Below are 20,380 nucleotides of genomic sequence, written 5' to 3' on the forward strand. Positions count from 1 at the left end.
TTTATGTGCATGGGAAGAAGATTTTAGGGCCTTAGGTGGTGAGTGAGTGTGCTATGCATTGTCTCTTAACCAATGCAAGGGCATACTGAGCATGCCTATATCTGCCTATACCCATAGCAGCTGCTGGTTCCCCCTCTGACTCCTCACCTGTGTGTGGCTGTGGTAACCTTGCCATTGGTGGTAAGATGTGTGCCCTTGCCCCTTGTTGATCCTGCTGAAGCTGTTTTTTCAGGATGATGTTGTGAAGCAAGGCACATACAGTGGATATTTCAGTACATGTATGTGAATTTGTACTGGAGGGCTCCCCCAGATGTATATAGGTACTGAAGTGTGGCTTCAGCAGTCCAAACACATGCTCTAAGATATTTCTGGTTTGAGTGTGTGCCTCATTATGGCATTCTTCAGAGGGTAAGTGTGCATTTCTGATGGGTGTCATCAGCCATAGTTCCAGTGCATAACTTGCGTCCCCCTTAAATGACCCTGTGGGATATCCCCACTAGTAAACATCTGATACACTTGGGAGGTGAGGCAGACATGTCATTGGTGGTAACTGCCTAGGTTGCCAGCACACACATTCATGATTATTCTCTTGGCATTACACATGACTTGGCAGTTAATAGAGTGGAATCCCTTTCTATTTATGTACAGCCTTTCCTGTTCCCCCGGTGGTGCCTTAATTTCTATATGTATGCAGTCTATGGTACTCAGTACTTCAGGGTAGTGTGCTACAGGGAAGAACTCCTGCATATTTCTGGCCATGTTCTCAGGAGTATGGGAAAAATATATGTGTTCACTGGCATGTTGGAACACAGCAATGGATCCTGGATACTGATGCCTGTGACACCTCCAGCATGTCCCTGTTGGTCTCTGAAAGGTACTGGTGGCTAAACTTTTAAGTGCTACACAAACCTTTGTCTCCATTGGTATGGAGTTTGCCATGGCTCTCAGCTGAGGATGACAGGGGTTGCAGAGTTCCAGTAGTGTGTCTCTATCCACTTGTTGCTCTCTACAATTTCCACGTCATGTAGACTGTGATAAGTTAAATGGGGCCTGGAAACTTTTCTCCTTGACATTGGTCTATTAGCAGCAGCAGCAGTGAAGACAGCAGCCTCTACATTCTTTCTGTGTAGACTTCTTTCCGTGGCTGCGTTCCATTAGGTTTTGGAATTTGCTGGGAAAACCAGCACTAAATCTACACATTGCTTTATAGCTTGTTGCATAACTCCTGTATCTTGGATTGATTGATTAGCATACAATTCAGCTGGTTATGCTGTAATTAGCATGCCATGGTGTTTAACTTGTTTAACTTGTTTGGGTAGCTCTACACACTTTGTAGAGTTGCCTACTGAATCTGTGTAAGCTTTACTGAATCTGATTCAGGTGTCTCTTTTTGTGCCATTCAACGTATGTTTAGGGCTGTCACGGAGGCACAGGCACGTTCCCATAGGTCCTCCGGAGATATGCTTAGGGTTGTAGATGTTGAACGGGTTTACTTTGACTTTTAAAACCCAGTTTAAGACCTAGAACCTAAAGAATACTACTACTGTAAAAAATAGCTGTGATGTTTGTCATTTACACTTCTTTAGTAACCCCAATGGTTAAGGAGATATGAACATTTGTTCGAAATATCAAGATATAATTTGATTCTATCAAAAAGCTTAGGTTCCGCCCCTTTGAAGCTATGGTGCAAACTTCCAGGGCTGCATTGGAGGGAATAAGTTAATGTAAAAATGATTGCTTTAGAGTTCTCATACGCAATATAATTAAGTACTATAGCAGCAGTGGAAACAGTTCAGCTTAGAAACTCTATTAAAGTGTGAGAAATGCAACACTTAATACAGGATTCTTATGAAATACAGTAAAAATAATCAGCAGAAGTGCAAAATGATACTTATTTTCACTTTTTCAGCAGTGGATAGCTTTAGATGTAACAGATTCTCTGCAACGCTCAGGCGAAGTACCCAGACGAAGAGTAGTTCTGAGGAATTGAGCACAAACCCACACAAAGTAGTGTATCCTTTCTCTCTCATTCTTGGATGTAGGAAAGAACATACAGAGATTAATGAACTGGCTTAAAGTAAACTTGGATATAACTTTAGGCATAAAAGAAGGATTAGTTCTGAAAGAAACCCTGTCTCTGTGGAACATGAGATAAGGTTGACCCACATAAAAGCTTACAAATCAGTTACTCTTCCCAAGAGTTCAGAACAATCTGCAAAACAGTTTTCCATATAATAACTTCAAGTTAGCCAGATGAGCTTGCTCAAATGGGGCAACTATTGGCTTCTCTAACAGAAAATTAAGATCCCAAGCAGGAACCACTGGTTTTCTGGGAGGCTTCTTCTGTAATACCTCTTTCAAAAACATTTTCACATAAGATTGCATTGAAAGAGAGGAATCTAGGGACAGACCTTGACTGAGTAATAAGACATTCCATAGGATAGCAACTCACATAAATACTGTGACCTGAGAGAAACATTAGCCCTGAATGGATGCTTATTGTTTTGCTGGCATCAAACTAGAAAAGTTTTTCCATTTGGTTATATATGATTTTCTAGTATCAGGCTTTCTTGTCTCTGTTAGTGCCTGCTGCACTTCTTCAGAAAACAGGTGCCTAAAAGGTATTAAGATCCAAACATCCAGGCAGTCATCTGTAGTTGACTGGGGTCAGGATATATCAAACACCCCTGATCCTGTGTGAGTAAATCCAATCTGTGAGGAAGCTTGTGATAATTGGCCCCAGCCAATTCCAAAAGAAGGGAGAACCACTGTTGCCTGGGCCAGAAGGATGTCACCACAATGATCTTTGGGGACTCCTTCTGAATCTTTAGATGTACCCTGGATATCAGTGGAAAGGGTGGAAAAGCATATAGAACATTCTTGTTCAAGGAAAAGAAAGGGCATCTGTCTTCCAAGCTTTCACACATGGTGTCCCGCTTAGAACTTAAATCTTGGATACAATGTATTTCTTCCTTGAAATAAAAAGTAATAATTTCTTTTCTGTATGCAAAGGCATTGGAACGCATGCATGATGTAAGGAAGGAAAACAAGAAGTTATAATTTGTAAGTGGTTAGTTTGTCTAAACAAGCAATTTTTGTGAGATAAATGTTTTGGTAAACAGAAAATATGAATTAGCAATAATGTCCAGATCACAACAATGAAACATTCAGGGACTAGCAAGAGAATGATATACAGGGTAGGAATGTATGCAAGTTTTATGCAGCTAATACACTACACAATTTGTGGTTTAGCTAACTGAGAGTCTTGTCTGCAAACAATGGAAGAGTTCCTGAGGACCACAGATGTATGAGAGAATTGACAGTATTTATAAGAGCTAACATCTCTTTTATGTTTATCTGTTTTGCCTGCCTTTTTGTTCCAAAGACCTTGCACTTTTATTCCCATAAACACTACTCCCCAGGAAAAGTCTAAGATATCTGTTGTGACTGACTGTGTTTGGGCAGGCAGGAAGAATGGCAGAACTGCATCTTGAGAAATTTGGTGTCTCCACCATAGAAGCTCCCTTTTCCAAATACAAAAACTGTAATCAGAAATGTCATTGGATGCTGATGATGGCACCATAGAGATTTCAGGTGTCACTGGATTTTTCTCATATGGAATTTTGCAAGAGGCATCATGGGACCTAGAATCCTGAGGAATTCCTTTGTTTGGGATGGTAGTCTGAGTGGGAAAAACTCAGGAGTATATCTAAACACAAACCTATTTTTCCTGTGGAAGAAATGTTCTTTGAACTGAGGTGTTCAGGATACACCCCAAGAAAAAAATCTTGTGGGAAGGAGTTAGACCAAACTTCTAAAAGTTTGCTTGGCATCCCAGCCTGTGTAGGAGATCCCTTTCCCAAATGAGAGACTCCTGACAATTGAAAAAGAATCTTCAAAGATAAGCAAGTCATCTAAATATGGAAACATGAATATCTTGCAGTCTGTACAGGAGCCAGAAACTTTGAGAGTACACTTGGAGAAGTAGATAGATGAATGGGTAATGCAGGGAACTGATAATGTGATCCAAACACTGAAATCCTTAAGAAATGTCTGAAAAGTGGATGGATATGCATCTTTTAAATCTAAATTTTAAAGTTCACTAGAAAACTCAAATAGGGAATTATTTTTATCATTAAGTAAATTTAATTTTTGAATGAAGCTCAGATAAGCAAAACTAGCTATGCAGTCAGGACATATGAAAATAATGTAGTTTTCTTTAAGACTGTAACTTTTGAAGATTCAGTAGCTTTTTAAACAGTTCTCTGTGTGCAAGTCAGTAGCAAAAATACAGGGTTGTCAGATATACAGTGAGTATGATGGGGCTAATATGCATGCCCAGCATTACTTCATTATTTCTCCAGCTTGACTTCATCCCATAGCAACACTTGATTTATTAATTACCTTTTGGATCTATATAACAGTTTATAATGTAATAATAACATTAATTTATCTGCTGCATATTTCTTAAACTGAAAATTACTTGTAATCATCCCAGGTGCATAAACAATCTCAAGTAAGGGAATGCTGCTTATAGGTTCAATTCTGAAAAAGTGATATACTTTGTATGTGCTTACACTTACCACTTCAGTCTGAGGAGCCTCACTGCTAGTTAAAATCTGAGCCAGAATTTTCTCTCTGTCCTTAAGAACCTTCAGCTTCTCAGTGATGAAATATTTTGGAATAGGGATCTCAGTTTCTTCCTGGAAAAAAAATGTATGGCATTCTTGAGAAACTAGCCTTATGCACACAAAAAAGTGCAGTGTGTTTTATGATACTTAGTAGCCTCAAGAAAAAAAATATTTACATTTTATATATATTTAGCCTTAGTAAATGAAATATGTGATCTCCCTCCATCTTGCAGCCTTACGTTTTAACTCCCACTTGCTTGCATACATTCATTTAACTATTTTTTTCAGGAAAGTAAACTGTGTAATTTACAAGTAATAACTTTTAACTGTTCCTGTATTTGTGCATCACATTTATTCTGGAAACTAAGTACATCAGCTGATCCACTAGACCATCTTCACCTTTAATGCCAAATGCAATGCAACTAATATGTTACATGCACATATATGAAGCAAAACATTGAATTATCTGCATTAAATGTCCTCCTTCAATTAGTCTTTAATTCAAAGTTTTATTCTTTAGCTGGCTTCTGGATTACAATACCATGCCTTGCTGCTTACTGGTCATAAGAAAAAAACACAGTCATAAAACACCAGGATTTGCAGGCAGAAACTACGGCAATGTGTAAGAAGGATACCCAGACAGTTCCAATAGTAGTCGAACAATGGGTCTCTTAAAAAAGAATTCAGAGTCTTACTTATATATGCTGCCAATACATGTAACTGCATGAACTGTAGGAGGAGTTGATTCTGAGCATACTGTGGGTGCTGTGAAGAACACATTTGGCTAACATCAAAGACTGAAACAATACTAATTTCACAAAATTTAATCACACTTTGACCTAAGAATGGTGTCCATTCCTGTCATATTATTAGAAACCCAAAAGGCCTGGAGAAATTAAACTGGGTGAGGTCATACCTTGTCAAGGAGACATGGGTCACCACTTGCCTCAGTACCCCCACCATGAACCTGTGTGGCACTGCAGCACTTGACAAAGTCTTGTATACAACTATCACATTTATTGAATAATGCCCAGGTGACTGGTGGGCGTCTTTTCCCAGTATGACTCTATAACTTCTCACAAATTTGTCCATAACTTTGTTTATTTTAACCACTATTACTTGCTCTTGGCACAATTTCTACCTCCATTTCTTTTCATCTGTGTTAATCACTAATCAATTTCCTTTCAGTCCTGGTGACAGTATGTCTCTTATTAATCTTTTCTCCCTTGCATATCCTGGGTAACAGATGGACCTACATGCTTAGCTGGTAGTGTACTTCTACTTTTTTAACACTTTCCCCTCTAATTATTATCCATGCACTAGTTACTAAATCCAGGCTGTCTAAACATAATCTTACAAAAATGCCACTGTGCAGACTGACGCAATCTAAAGTGACTCACTGTCTCATAACATCTGTGCTAGCATGATGCTTATTTATTTCAGATAGTATTCCTCTACATTACTCACAACTTTAAAGTGAAAATCTAAAAACCTTCTCACAAAATACAAATAAAAATACCACTCCTATTCAAAGAATATAAAAGTAAACATAATTAGATAATTTCTCATACAAATGTTTCCTATTATACCATGACCCCCCATTAATATTCCAAAACGTGCACGCTGATTGGCCAGCGTGCACGTTGTAAATCGACTTATAGTAATGGAAAAAGGTCCGGTCGCCCGGACTTTTTCCATTAGTATAAGTCTTTTTTAAAACACTGTCTCGCTATGTTAAAATCTCCGTTGCTTTTTTTAAAGCTGTCTCGCTATGTTAAACTCCTTTAACATAGCGACACAGTGTGTAAAAAGCAACGGAGATCTTGCTTTCTCCGTTGCTTTTTTTTTAAACCTGTCTCGCTATGTTAAATGGGTTTAACATAGCGAGACAGCTTTAAAATAAGCAACGGAGATCTCCATTGCTTATTTTAAAGCTGTCTCGCTATGTTAAACCCATTTAACATAGCGAAACAGTAAAAAGCTATGGAGATCTTGCTTTCTCCATTGCTTTTGGCCACAGCTCTGATGTACTGCATAGGCATGCGCAGTACATCAGAACTGCCGCGGATACCAGACAGCTGCGGAAGGGCAGCAAAGAGGCATTATACAATGCCATTATTTAAGAAAAGTGATTATTTCTTTTCTTAAATAATGTCATAGTATAATAGCAATAACCCACTTCTGGGTGTGGGTATCGGATTTACCCACGGTTGTCTTTGTTTGGTCCCTTGGGCTTCGCCCTCGGGACCAAACCACGCCAACCGTGGGTAAATCCCGCATTACCCACACCCAGGGGTGGGATATTGCTATAATAATCCATACTGTCTGTGATACATATTGCCATACAAAATATGCCCTCCCCCATGTGCATCAATAAAAACGCTGTCATTCCAGGTGCCTTCAATGTAAATGCCACTGGGAAAGATGCAACTCCCCTTAACAAAATGTTGCAGCATTTCAGACTAGTCCGTTTAATCCACTCACCCACTTGACTTGCCATAAAAATAGGTAATAACTCCACTCTGGACTAAATTATGACAAACTAACCAGTCTAAACAATCTCTTCTGAAAAGAAATTAGACAAATGACAGCCACTTTAAATAACTCCACATAGTCCAATAATGATACTCCCTCAAAAATAACTCCTTTCTTGTCTCTAACTATGCACAGTCTCTTCAATTTACCATAAAGGACATAATAAACAACTTTCCCTCACAACAAAGCAAAACCACATACTCAAGATGCTCTATCCTCTTCTACAGTGTATCAATTAGACACTTATACATCCATCTTTTACTTCTCCCATATTAGTTAGGCAATCTAAATTCTTGCTACTGAAACTTAACAGTAGTGGGGTCAAACTATTCAAAGTTCACCTTTCCTTCACAAAACTTGCAGCTGAAAAAAATGGTAAATTCCTTCCTCATTTCTTAACCTCTTATGTAAGCATCTCTCTCCCTCTCCCTTCAAATGTAAACATGCATACATATTTCCACTCTGATAAACCAACATATCAGAAGTACTACAGACCCATCTGTGATTTGTGCCCTCTAACAAAGATATTTGAAAATCTACTATAGAAATAACTGCTAAATTGCATGAATAGCTATGACTTGCTATCATAAGCTCAGCATGGCTTTCACAATGCTTTTAAAACATTTTAGAACCATTTTAATGACAACAGCTACCATTTACTCCAATATTAATTAAGGGCACATCACAGCAGGTCTCATTGTAGATATAACCAGGGCATCACATAGTGCTACTCAGTAAGCTCACCTGTCTAAGCTTTGGAAGAAATATCAATCTCTAGTTCTAGAGTTACCTTCAAAACAGATCTTACCATCATCGGCATCATCAGCAATCTCCCTTTTCCCATTTTCTACATGGGGTCAGGCTGTTGTATCAACTGTCACCATCTCTCTTGATTCAATGCTACTCTACTAGCTTCTTTGACAGTCATTCATGACTGTTGCAAGTCTTATCTCACATGATCCATTCATCTCTTTGCTGGATGCCCTCATTTCCTTTTGGCTTCTTCCTGTCCTTCCTCAGTTTCCTTCAATAGATTGTCTTCTGCTTTTGCACATAGACCCAAAAGCCATAATCTGTTCTCTTTGACCTTATCAACAATTGGAGCTACTTTGCTTCTGCTCTGATGTCCCCATTTCTTTGTCTCTCCCACAATGTGCATCCTACCATCCATCTCGGGAATTTCATCTCCAGTACCTCTAGTTTCCTCAGCTACTTGGCCTTCACTGCTCATATTTATGCAGCATACAGTATTACTGTCTATACCACTGTTTTGTACACCTTACTTGTCATCTTGTTTAGCATTCTTCTGTCATACACTACCCCTGACACACAGTGCCCATTGGTTGCAGCCCCTATAATGCTAACTTTGACCTCATCAATCGGACTTCTCTTCTTCTTCTCAACCACCCTGTCAAGATATCTGAAACTGTTAAACTGTTCCACTATTTTACTTTCCCTCTCAATTCTCAGCTTCTTTGGATTTCCCCATTTGCTGCTATTACAACTGTCTTATCTGTACTCAGTTGCATCCCATGTGCCTTCTATTATACATTCCACTCCCCTTTCCTTTGCTGAAATTCTAGTCTGTCTGTAATGCCACACCATCAGTATACAGCAACTTTGTCAATCTGTCCCCTCTGACCTGTTTGCTAATGTAGTCCATCACCAGTATGAATAGCAATAGGAACAGAGTTGAACCCTGATGCACCTCCACTAGGAGCCCTTCTGTGAGACTGAACACTGCTCATACTTAAGTTATTGAGTCTTATATATAGCCTGCACTAATTTGATTGATCCTTCTGGCTGACTGAACCACCACAGGAATGCCCAAATCAGGTTTCTTGTGACCTTGTCATATGCTTTTTCCAAGTATAAGAATGCCCAGCTGGACACTTTCCTCATATCTAGCTTCTTTCAATTATCTGTCTCACTTCAACCATCTGGTCAGTTCTGCTGCATCCTGATCTGAATCTAAACTGCTCATCACTTTTTCTACTACTCTGTGTATTAATTTATCAATCATCCTCTCCAGAACTTTCATGCCGTATGACAACAGTTTGATACCTCTGTATTGCCCACACTTCTGGATGTCCCCTTTGTTTTTTTTTATACTGTCAGTAGTCTGCTTATTCTCCAGTTTCCACCAAGAGATGTAAACCTTGGCTCTATGTGATTGTCACTGTTGAAGTGGAACCCTGACTCCATGTGCAAAAATGGGAAAAAGGGGCTATGGCTGGAGGGATGATCTGGGATACACCCCCCCCCCCCCATACTGCTATGTTTACTCTCAGGAGCCATTTCTGTCTTCTCTCAACCAACATCTTTCTAATATCTGCTATGACCTCATCCGAGCCTGCTGCTTTCCCTGACTTCATTTTCCTTAGTGCTGTTCTTCCTTCTTCTAAGGTGGACTCCTCCTCCTCTTCTTTTTTCATAGGCTGTGTCTGGGGAAGTACAGCTTCAACTTTCTGGAGGTTTTACTTATTTAGAGACTGCTGGAAGTACTCCTTACATCTGCATTTGATGTCCTGTGAACTGGTGAGCAGATTGTTGCTGGTATCCCTTACAAAGGGTGTATGACTATCTCCTTTATCTTTCTGTCTTTGCCTTGCAACTTGATAGACGATCTTTGTGTCATCAACTGAGGCACTTTTCAAAAGCTGGTAAAGTAACTCTAAATGCCTTGTTCTTTGTTACTGCAACTGTTCTCTTATCCTCTTTGTTAGCCATCTAGCATTCCTTCTTAGCCTGGTCCATTTTTCCTATTTCCCACTTTTTCCTACAGTCCTCCTTTTGTTTGATGACTTCATAGACTTTTGCCGTCCACCGCCAACTTTCCTTATGTACCTTGCTTCTATATCTGGCACAGTTCTCAATCTGTTCTATTGTCCTCACAAATGCTGTTTTGAGGTACCGCCATCCTTCTTTAACTCCATCTATTTCCTCTTCTTCCTGAGTTGCTACTGCTTTGAGTAATTCCCTGAACTCAAGCTTATCTCTACTCAAATTCCAGGTCTTCAATCTAGTGTCTGTTGACCTTAGAGACTTCTCTGATCACAGCTTGCAGCCGATTGTGGCAGCCAGTGGTTTATGCTGTGGAATGAATGTTTCAATGGGGATGACTTTGCAATCACTAATTCTACCCCAAATGCCCTTTCCTTACTAGGAGGAAGAGTTAATTGTTGACTTCTCTTGCATGTGATCTTGTGACTGTCTCTCTGGCTGAGCCATGTGCTGGCCACCATCAAGCCATTTGCCAGACAGAAGTCTAGAATGGCCTCTCCTTTATTCCTTTTACCCCAAACATGTGGACCCAGGCAGTCCTCATATTCTGCTTTTGTCTGTCCCAATATGTGCACTCAGTTCACCCATTACTAACAGCAATTTATGTTGTCCTGCTTTATCTAATAGGCCATGCAACTGCTGCCTAAATGCATTCTTTTCATCCCAATCACAACCCTGCTGTGAGGCACATGCTGAGATTATGAATAAAGTCCCATCATTACACTGGAATCTGATTGACATGAGTCTGTCACTAATTCTGCTGACATCCCTTACTCTCTTCTGAAGCCTTTACCTCACCACAATTCCCACATCATTTCTAGTCTGGCCTCCTCTTGAGTAGCAGACTATGGATCCCATGCCAAGTGGCTTTGCTGTACTACCCTTCCATCTTGTCTCCTGGATACATAGGATGTGCAGCCTCCTCCTTATCATAATGTCATCCACTTCCAAGTTGTGTCCTGTTAGTGGACCCACACTAAGTATAGTAATCCTTAGTTCATGTTTGGCAGAATTGATTGGTTTTACATCCAGCTTTTCCTCAATAGATCTATCCCAGGTAACCCAAGCTGAGCAGCTGAACACTGGCCAGTCAGTAGCTTAATGTCCCAGGGTCACTGGCCTTAATGGCAGGCACACACTGGCCAACAGGGGCTCATAGACCACTTCCCACTCTTAACATAGGTCCCTGGCAAGGGTCAGAGTTCTTTCAACCCACTAATCACTGGCCAATACCCATGCCCATTTTTTGTCAATATTAGTCAACACAACCAAATCACCTAGAGTCATTTTGTTTTACATGATTGAGAGGTTAGCCCTGACATGGCACTTAGTCTGTGATCCATGCTCTCCTATCTAGAGGATACTGTGTACCACAGCTGATGTCCAGAGAGGTTGGTCTATACAACCCTTCTCCCTATAGACACCATCTAGAGTCTGTGCTGCAGCCCACAACTACATTCTTGGGTGAGTTTGAGGTGCAAACAGACAGAGAGAACTTGCAAACTCCATACAGTCATTGTCGGGGGTCCAGGATCAAACCTTGTACCTTGTACAATGGAGAGGGTGAATATCATGACCAGTATGCCAGCTGGTCTCAAAAGATCTTTCCAGGTCTATTACAGTAACTCCATTTCCTCTGTAGGCATACTCAATACAGCATTATCTCAAAGATCATTACTAGGGTCACTATCGATCTCACTATTTATCAGTGATATCTTTTTACATCTACCAAATCTAAACATAGTCATGTACACAGATGGCATACATGTCTTATAAGTCAGTACAAACCATATCAACTTGCAAAATAAGTTACAAGATAAATTTCTCAAATGTGCAACTGGACCTACTCCAACCCGCTTCTAATCAACCACATGAAAATTCACCCACAGCATGAAAAGTAGCTACTATTCTACAAATTTTAATAAAGAATTATAATGGTAATACCATCCCTTATGTCACCTAACAGAGATACCTTGGCCTAATACTTGTCCCAGCACTATGTTTTACAATACTCATACATAATATAACAAACAGAGTTCAAACTCAACTGAAACTCTGTTACAAGATTAGTTATCTCAGGTTCATACAGTAGAAGTATACTAGGCTATCATCCCTGGTTGGGCATTTTAAGTCTAGCCATGCTATCTGATTGCTGCCTAGTTATGTTGTCCTATCCAATTGGATGACAGGCCCATTTTCAATATGCCTATTGTATTGTTTCAGATAAATATGCCACATCAATATTCACTAACCTCTAGCATGCTCTTCAACCAAATTGAGCATGCTATAATAATAGTGCAAGATTTATCAGAATGACTCATGCTATAATAAAATTGCAAGATTTGCTACTAATCAAACACACAGATCTTGCTAATGCAATACAGTATATGTACTCTGTTGGTCATAACTTACAAGCTACTTTCCAACACCCAAACATCAAAAGTCTACAGTATCGTTAATAAACCTCAAAACTGTCTAGACCTACTCAGCACTTTTTCTACCCACTCTGATAAGAGGCCATTTTGCTCCACGGACAAATATCTACTCAGTGTATTCATACCCCACAATTCCTCAGTTAATTTTCTTTACACTGCATATGTAAAATATGGAATTCTATTCCTACTTCCATCAGACATCAAACAAGTTTGACAAGCTTTAAAACACTTTTAAAACAATACTTTGATCGTGCAACTGCTCAGCTCCAGGTTAGCTACCACTACCACATACTCTCTCACACTCTCCCCAACTCCTCTAACTCATCCAACACAACAATCTTTGATGTACACCTTGCATAGACATTGTGGCTCTGCTACTCTATTTTCTTCCTGCCTCTCACTTAGGTTTCCACTTGCCAATTCTTATTCCTACCACAGATCCATCACTATAATCTTTGACCTGACACTCACTACTGCTGGAGCTCTGCTGGTCTATTTTCTGCACCCCATGCATAACCTCCAGTACAGTTTGCTTCCCACCTCTCACACAATCTCTCACTGACAGCTTCTTAAACTTAGCACACAGCTAGCTCACATAATTAGACATGAGAACACAGTACTACATGTTTCATTGCAAAAAAAATGATTGTACACCTCTAGCAATTTGCTCTATACACTGTGAAGCATTCATTGAGTATTGTTAGCAAATAAAGTATTTTACAATGCAATGTTAATTGTTATACTGCATTCTTATTTTTGCACAATATATATCTGTATTTAAAATTTGTATTTCATTTTTTGTAAATAAATTTGTGTAGCTTTTCTCCCCAGGCCTCTATTGAAAATGGGTCCTGCATCCATTTGGATTTCCCGATAAACAAAAGTAAAAAATAAATGAATAACTAACTAAATAAATAAATATACTTTAACAGTTAGTTGTTGAAATAACTGCTTTTGCCACAGCTATGCTTAATAATTGTTTACTATGCATCTTACAGTTCTATCACAGTGTTGAGCTTTTCTCCACAGGCTTTTATAGAAAACAAATTAATATACCCCAGTCGGACTTTCCTGGTTAACAAAATAAAATAAATGAATACTAATATAAATAAAATATGATGCAACTTTAAATCTAAATAATTGTTAAAAAAGGCGTGTTTAGTGAACAAATACTTTTATGCCTTGAATTCATTTTGAGAAACGTCATTACATAAACTGCTTTTATTTAGTGAAAAAACTATGAGTCCAGGGATGACAGATAATCTCAAAACAGGAGGCATTCCAGCCAGGGAATGAACTGCAGAACTAGATGTTTTAAGGCAGCACTACTAACCACTGTGTATATAGATCATTCAAATCCATGGAAGAATAGATATAAAATATTGAATTATATTTAAATAATAACCTAAACAACAGTTAAGACACAATGGACACGCACGTCTGACTCTACAGATTACACAATGCTTAAAATGGAAGTAGTATTACCAAAACTTCCTGCCATATTGTAAGGATCCTAAAAAAATCCCATCCTGTATTCATCCCTATCAGTTTACCAACAGTAATTCTCTTACTACAAGCATAGGTTGTTGCATGTATTCCAGGAGACCATTAATGGTCTGGTTCTGGTTACGTGTTCAAGGTTACGCAGTAGGTGAATGAAAGTGGATAGATTCAAACCCTATTCCCATGCAACACAAATCAGCTCATTTACAAGTCAGAGCTTTAGTCCTCTGAGCTAATTGCTAAACTAATTTTCAAGCTATTTATATGCAACTATACAAAAGCAAATAAAAATCAAACACACTGTGAACAAATCTCTTTATAATCTGCAGACTCTCTGCACATTTTTCGTAGAAACTTCTGCTAATACCTGAAAAAGTGGAAAGGGAAGCCTTTGCTTTAAACTGTGTGCATTCAGTGGATAAACATATATTTTACATATACCTATATGGGTACATGGCAGCTTACTTAACAGTGGCATGCCAAAAGTCATGACATGGAATGACAAATCTTGAAATGTCAAAATGCTGACACTTTACAATGTAGAACTCATAACACCTATAAAGAGCATCCATGAACTCTATATGTTCACTATGTCAGTACACAGCCAGTCAACATACAAAATCACACCCCTTTTAATGAAACTTACAAATAAATGTTAACAATGGTCCTGTGGGTGAGGGTACAAGTTTAGCTATCTAAACATGTAAGACAGTAGGTATTTTGATTTCAACATTTTAACATTTTAATATTATATATTCCGTATTATGAAATTTTCAGTATACCGCTTTTCAGTAAGTTACAAACACAGCAAACTGGTAAAACAAACAAAGATGGCAATAAGCGGTAAAATAAGCTAGAACTAAACTTTTATTTTTAAGCACTTTTCGTCTCAGGTACTACCCAGACTTCATCAGAATCAATAACACGACGGAAGCATCCTTTTAAAAGTCCCTCATAACTATCACATAACCAAAAATTGTCATGTCACCAGTCCCCAAAAACTTCAGAAAATTTTCAATATGTCATTAAAAGTCAACAAATTTCAAAAACTTATTAAAATTCCATTAAAAATGATTTACACACCAGAAATTTCAAAATTAGACAAACAAGAAGTTAAAATAATTCTTTTAACGTTCAAGGCATTTTAATTTCAGCAAGCAAGTTACTGAACATAGGTCATTTAGACCAGGGAATCCTTGAGCATTGAGACTTTACTTCCAGATTGATTCAAGCCTCTCTAATTTTAATCCATGGGCCCCATCCCTAGGGTTACAGACCACATGGTCAATCACCCAAAATTTAAAAAAATGTGAAGGGTTATCAAAAATATGTTTTGCCAAAGCATTGTCTAACTTATTTTTCATAATGCTATAGATGTGTTCATATAACCACTCCTTTAATTTATGCTCTGTTTTTCTTATATATTATTGTTTCTGATGAAGTCTGGGTAGTACCTCAGACAAAAAGCGCTTAAAAATAAAAATTTTGTTCTAGGTTATTTTGCCATTTATTGCCCTCTTTGTTTGTTTTACTGCTTTTCAGTAAGTTGACAAGGCCCATATGTATATATATATATATATATATATATATATATATATATATATATATATATATATATATATATATGGTTCTACCTGACATGACTGAAAGCTCATATGACTGAAAGCTCACATGGTCGACAGTTCATTTGATTGACATGAATTTTAGGTGTGCCCCCCACACCCCCCCTAACTATATATATCAACTCCAAGGTCGCACAACATTGGGGAGGGGGGCAAATTCATGTCATTCAAATGAACTGTCGACCATGTGAGCTTTCAGTCATGTCAGGTAGAACCATATATATATATATATATATATATATATATATATATATATATATACACACACACAGACACACACACATATTCTTTAAATATTATATATATATATATATATATATATATATATATATATATAATGTATGTATGCATAGCTATATTAATATCTATCATTTTATATATATATATATATATATATATATATATATATATATATATATATATATATATAGATATATATATATCTATATATATATATATATATATATATATATATATATATATATATATATATATATATATATATATATATATATATATATATATATATATATATATATATATATATATATATATATATATATATATATATATATATATATATATATATATATATATATATATATATATATATATATATATATATATATATATATATATATATATATCTATATCTATATATATCTATATACATACATACATATCTCACTATATATACATATGTATATATATATATATATATATATATATATATATATATATATATATATATATATATATCTCTAGATAGATAGATAGATATACGTGAATCTAGGGCTATTGAATGAAAGTTCAATAGTCCGAATCCACAATCACTGACCACAATTTAACGAAAGCACATTCACCGCAAAAGTGCTTTCGTTAAAGTGCGTTAAAAAAAAAAAACAATAAATCTACTTTCATGCAGGGGGCAAGCCCCCCTGCACCCCCCACTTTAATATTCTCACTCCGAGATCGCACTACAGTGAGGAAAAAGGAATATTCCCTTATCCACACTGTAGTACGATCTCCGCAACAGTCATTCCCCCACAACTCCCTCTAGCTGTAGGCATATGTTCGCAAAAGTGCTTTTTGGGTAAAAAGCACTTTGAAGTATGCGCTGTTTGTTAACCGGTCAAAGTTCCTTCGAGGATCAGTACTGATCCCATATATGTATAGATATAGTAAGATATATACAGAGATATAACTTTTCAGTGGAGGTCCAGTGAGAAAAGCTCCAATACATGTGTGTGTGTGTGTGTATATATATATATATATATATATATATATATATATATATATATATATATATATATATATATATATATATATATGTATATGGGACCAGTTTTTAATTTCGAAATGCCATAATGTCGAGATTCATAAAATCGAACTCAGAGTCTCGACATTATGAAATTTTGAAATTAGAAACTAAATAGAAAAAAAAAATAAAAACATGTAAAGGTGTGTTTTTGCAGGGGGCAAGCCCCCTGCACCCCCACACCTTCTGCAACTAAAATATACTAACTCCAAGATCGGGCTACAATGAAGAGAGTGGTAATGTTCCTGTTCCGCACTGTCTAGCAATCCCTATTACCAATCTATTCACTGCAGAGCGATTTCGGAGTTAATATATTTAAGGTGCAGGGATTATGGGGGTGCAGGGGGGCTTGCCCCCTGCATAAACATAGTTTTATATGTTTTTCTTCTTAATTTCAAGATTACAAGATTTCAAGGATCTCAGTTCGATATATAGAACTTCGGGATTTTGTAATTTCGAAATTAAGAAGTGGTATATATATATATATATATATATATATATATATATAGAGAGAGAGAGAGAGAGAGAGTGAGACTCACACATAGGTTTTCAGTGGAGGCCCAATGAGAAAAGCTCCAATATGTGTGTGTGTGTGTGTGTGTGTGTGTGTGTGTGTGTGTGTGTGTGTGTGTGTGTATGTATGTATGTATACATATATATATATATATATATATATATATATATATATAGTTACATATATATATATATATATATATATATATATACACACATATATTTATAGATAGATATACACATATTTATATATAGATACACACATACACACACACACATATTTATATATATAGATATATATTTATATATAGATATACAGTGGATATAAAAAGTTTACACACCCCTGTTAAAATGCCAGTTTTTTGTGATATAAAAAAATGAGACCACAATAAATCATTTCAAAAACTTTTCCTACCTTTAATTTCACCTATAACCTGTACAATTCCATTGAAAAACAAACAAATCTGTTAAGGAAAAAATATAAACAATAAAAAACACACAATAAGCTGGTTGCAGAAGTGTGCACACCCTTAAACTAATACTTTGTTGTGTGTGCACTACCTTAAACTAATACTTTGTTGAAGCACCTTTTGATTTAATTACAGCATTGATTCTTCTTGGGTAGGAGTCTATCAGCATGGCACATTGACTTGGCAATATTTGCCCACTCTTCCTTGCAAAAGTGCTCCAAATCTGTCAGATTATGAGGGCTTCTCTTGTGCACAGCCCTCTTCAGGTCACCCCACAGATTTTCTATTGGATTTAGGTCTGGGCTCTAGTTGGGCCATTCCAAAACATTAATTTTCGTCTGGTGAAGCCATTCTTTTGTTTATTTAGATGTATGCTTGAGGTCACTGTCATGTTGAAAGTTGAAATTCCTTTTCATCTTCAGCTTTCTAGCAGACCTCTGAAGGTTTTGGGCCAAAAGTGACTGGTATTTGGGACTGTTCATAATTCCCTACATCTTGACTAAAGCCCAAGCTCCAGGTGAAGAAAAATAACCCCAAAGCATGATGCTGCTGCCACCACCATTCACTGTGGGGATGGTGTTCTTTTGGTGATGCAAAGTGTAATTTCTGCGCCAAACATACCTTTGGGAATTGTGGCCAAAAAATTCAACCTTAGTTTCATCAGACCATAACACATTTTCCCACATGCTTTTGGGAGACTGTATGTATTGTTTTGCAAATTTTACCCAGCCTTGGATGTTTTTCTGTGTAAGAAAAGGCTTCAATCTTGCAATTCTACCCCATAGCCCAGACATATGGAGAATATGGGAAATTGTTGTCACATGTAGTACACAACCAGTACTTGCCAGAAATTCTTGCAGCTCCTTCAGTGCTGCTGTAGGTCTCTTGGCAACCTCCCTGACCAGTTTTCATCTTGTCTTTACATCAATTTTGGAGGGACTTCCAGTTCTTTGCAACGTCACTGTTGTCCCATATTTTCTCCACTTTTTGATGACTGTCTTCACTGTGTTCCATGGTATATCCAATGCTGTGAAATTTTTTTTGTACCCTTCTCCTGACTGATACCTTTCAACAATGAGATCTTTTTGATGCTTTGTAAGCTCTCTTGCTGTAGCAGGCAACTGAGTAAATGTCAAGAAAATCCTACTAGAACAGCTGAACTTTATTTGGGGTTAATCAGATTCTCTTTAACTCCTGCAAAACTGTTTTTGATTGGATAATTGGGCTGGTTTCTGTTTCTCTGCCTTTAATAGCCAGTCTTATACTTGTTTGCTTAAGCTATTGTAAGCTGCAGAGAGACTGGCCTACTGCCTTTCTGTGATATTTGAAAAAGATAAGTGTTTATTTTCAATTGTCTGCTGCACTTGTCTTTTAATACATATCTCTGTAATCTGTACAACTGTTTTTTCCAACCCACTTGCCGAGTCATTGTTGTGGTTTTAAGTCTTGGTGGCTTCAAGTTGCCCGCCTTTGGTATAAAGTTGATACTGGACACCCCCCCCCCCCCCAGTGACATTACATCAGCTTTCTACTGTTTATAGTGAGAACTTAGCAAAGCCCCACCCCTTTAGCTTCTGAACCTTGAATTATCTCATTTTTTCTGTTTCTTCACTTTTTACTATAAACAGTGTTCCTCTTTCTACTTCATTTTGCTGTTTGCCATATTTATTACTGCTTGTTGGTAGCCTCACTAAATTGAAGACAGTATTTACTGAATCGCTGTTTTATTACTGCTGTCTGTTACTGTTGTGATTTGTGAGTTATTGTTTCAAGGCAATCTACTGATTAACTATATTTCATTGCTATCTACTGCATTTCATTACTGTTTAACTGCATTTTACTGAATTTTGTTGCTGTTTAACTGTGTTTTTTTTCATACTGCAAGTGCTAGTCTTTTAAGTTAACTTTTTCAAAAAAAAAAGTTCTGAGATTGTTTTTTGCCTTTCCTGTTGCTAGAGTAGTCCAGATACAGATTTGCAGTGTCCATGACTGTTTTGTAAGTCTCTGAGTTCCCCAGACCCTTCTGTGTTAGAGGGAAGCTTCCAGCTTATCAGTGAGAGTGGTAAGCACTAGGCAGCCTATCTACCACAAGAGGAGTGGTTTCAGGCTCTGAAAAAAAAAGTTATGTACTTATCATAACGTTCCATGTGAGTTGTTTATCTCACCTTTATTCCCACTGATGAGTTTGGAGCCGATCCTCGGCTCCAACACGGCCGATAGCAAGGCTCAAGGTTTGCCAGTAGCTCGAGACCAAGCCCCTTATCCCACAATGCACTGCCGGAATTACCTCAGATCTTGTTTGCTGCTATATACATACATATCCTTTTATATATATATATATATCTACCAAGAACACTTCCCAAAGGGGAAGAAGAAATATTGAATAATCAGGATGGTACTAGCCTCTAAGTCAACAATAAGCCAGGAGGGGGAAGGAGGGAGGGACGTGAGAATAAAGGCGAGATAAACAACTCACATGGCACATTATGGTAAGTACATAACTTCTTTATGTGAAGTTGTTAAATCTCACCGTTTATTCTCACTTATGGGTAGCGTTAACAGCCTCAAC

The 20,380-nt window shown here is 37.4% G+C and overlaps 1 protein-coding gene across 1 annotated transcript in view; it reads right to left on the reverse strand.

The window, feature by feature from the left end:
- Positions 1 to 20,380, reverse strand: part of LOC122792707 (dynein regulatory complex protein 11-like) — a 785,298-nt gene that overhangs the window by 282,400 nt on the left and 482,518 nt on the right. The window contains exon 3 of the mRNA XM_044060292.1: positions 4,584 to 4,703. Within this exon, the coding sequence (XP_043916227.1) occupies positions 4,584 to 4,703 (120 nt within the window). The remainder of the gene's footprint in view (positions 1 to 4,583; positions 4,704 to 20,380) is intronic.

This window comes from Protopterus annectens, chromosome 2.part0 (genome assembly GCF_019279795.1).
Source record: "Protopterus annectens isolate FY-2018-M chromosome 2.part0, PAN1.0, whole genome shotgun sequence".
Classification (NCBI taxonomy): Eukaryota; Metazoa; Chordata; order Ceratodontiformes; family Protopteridae; genus Protopterus; species Protopterus annectens.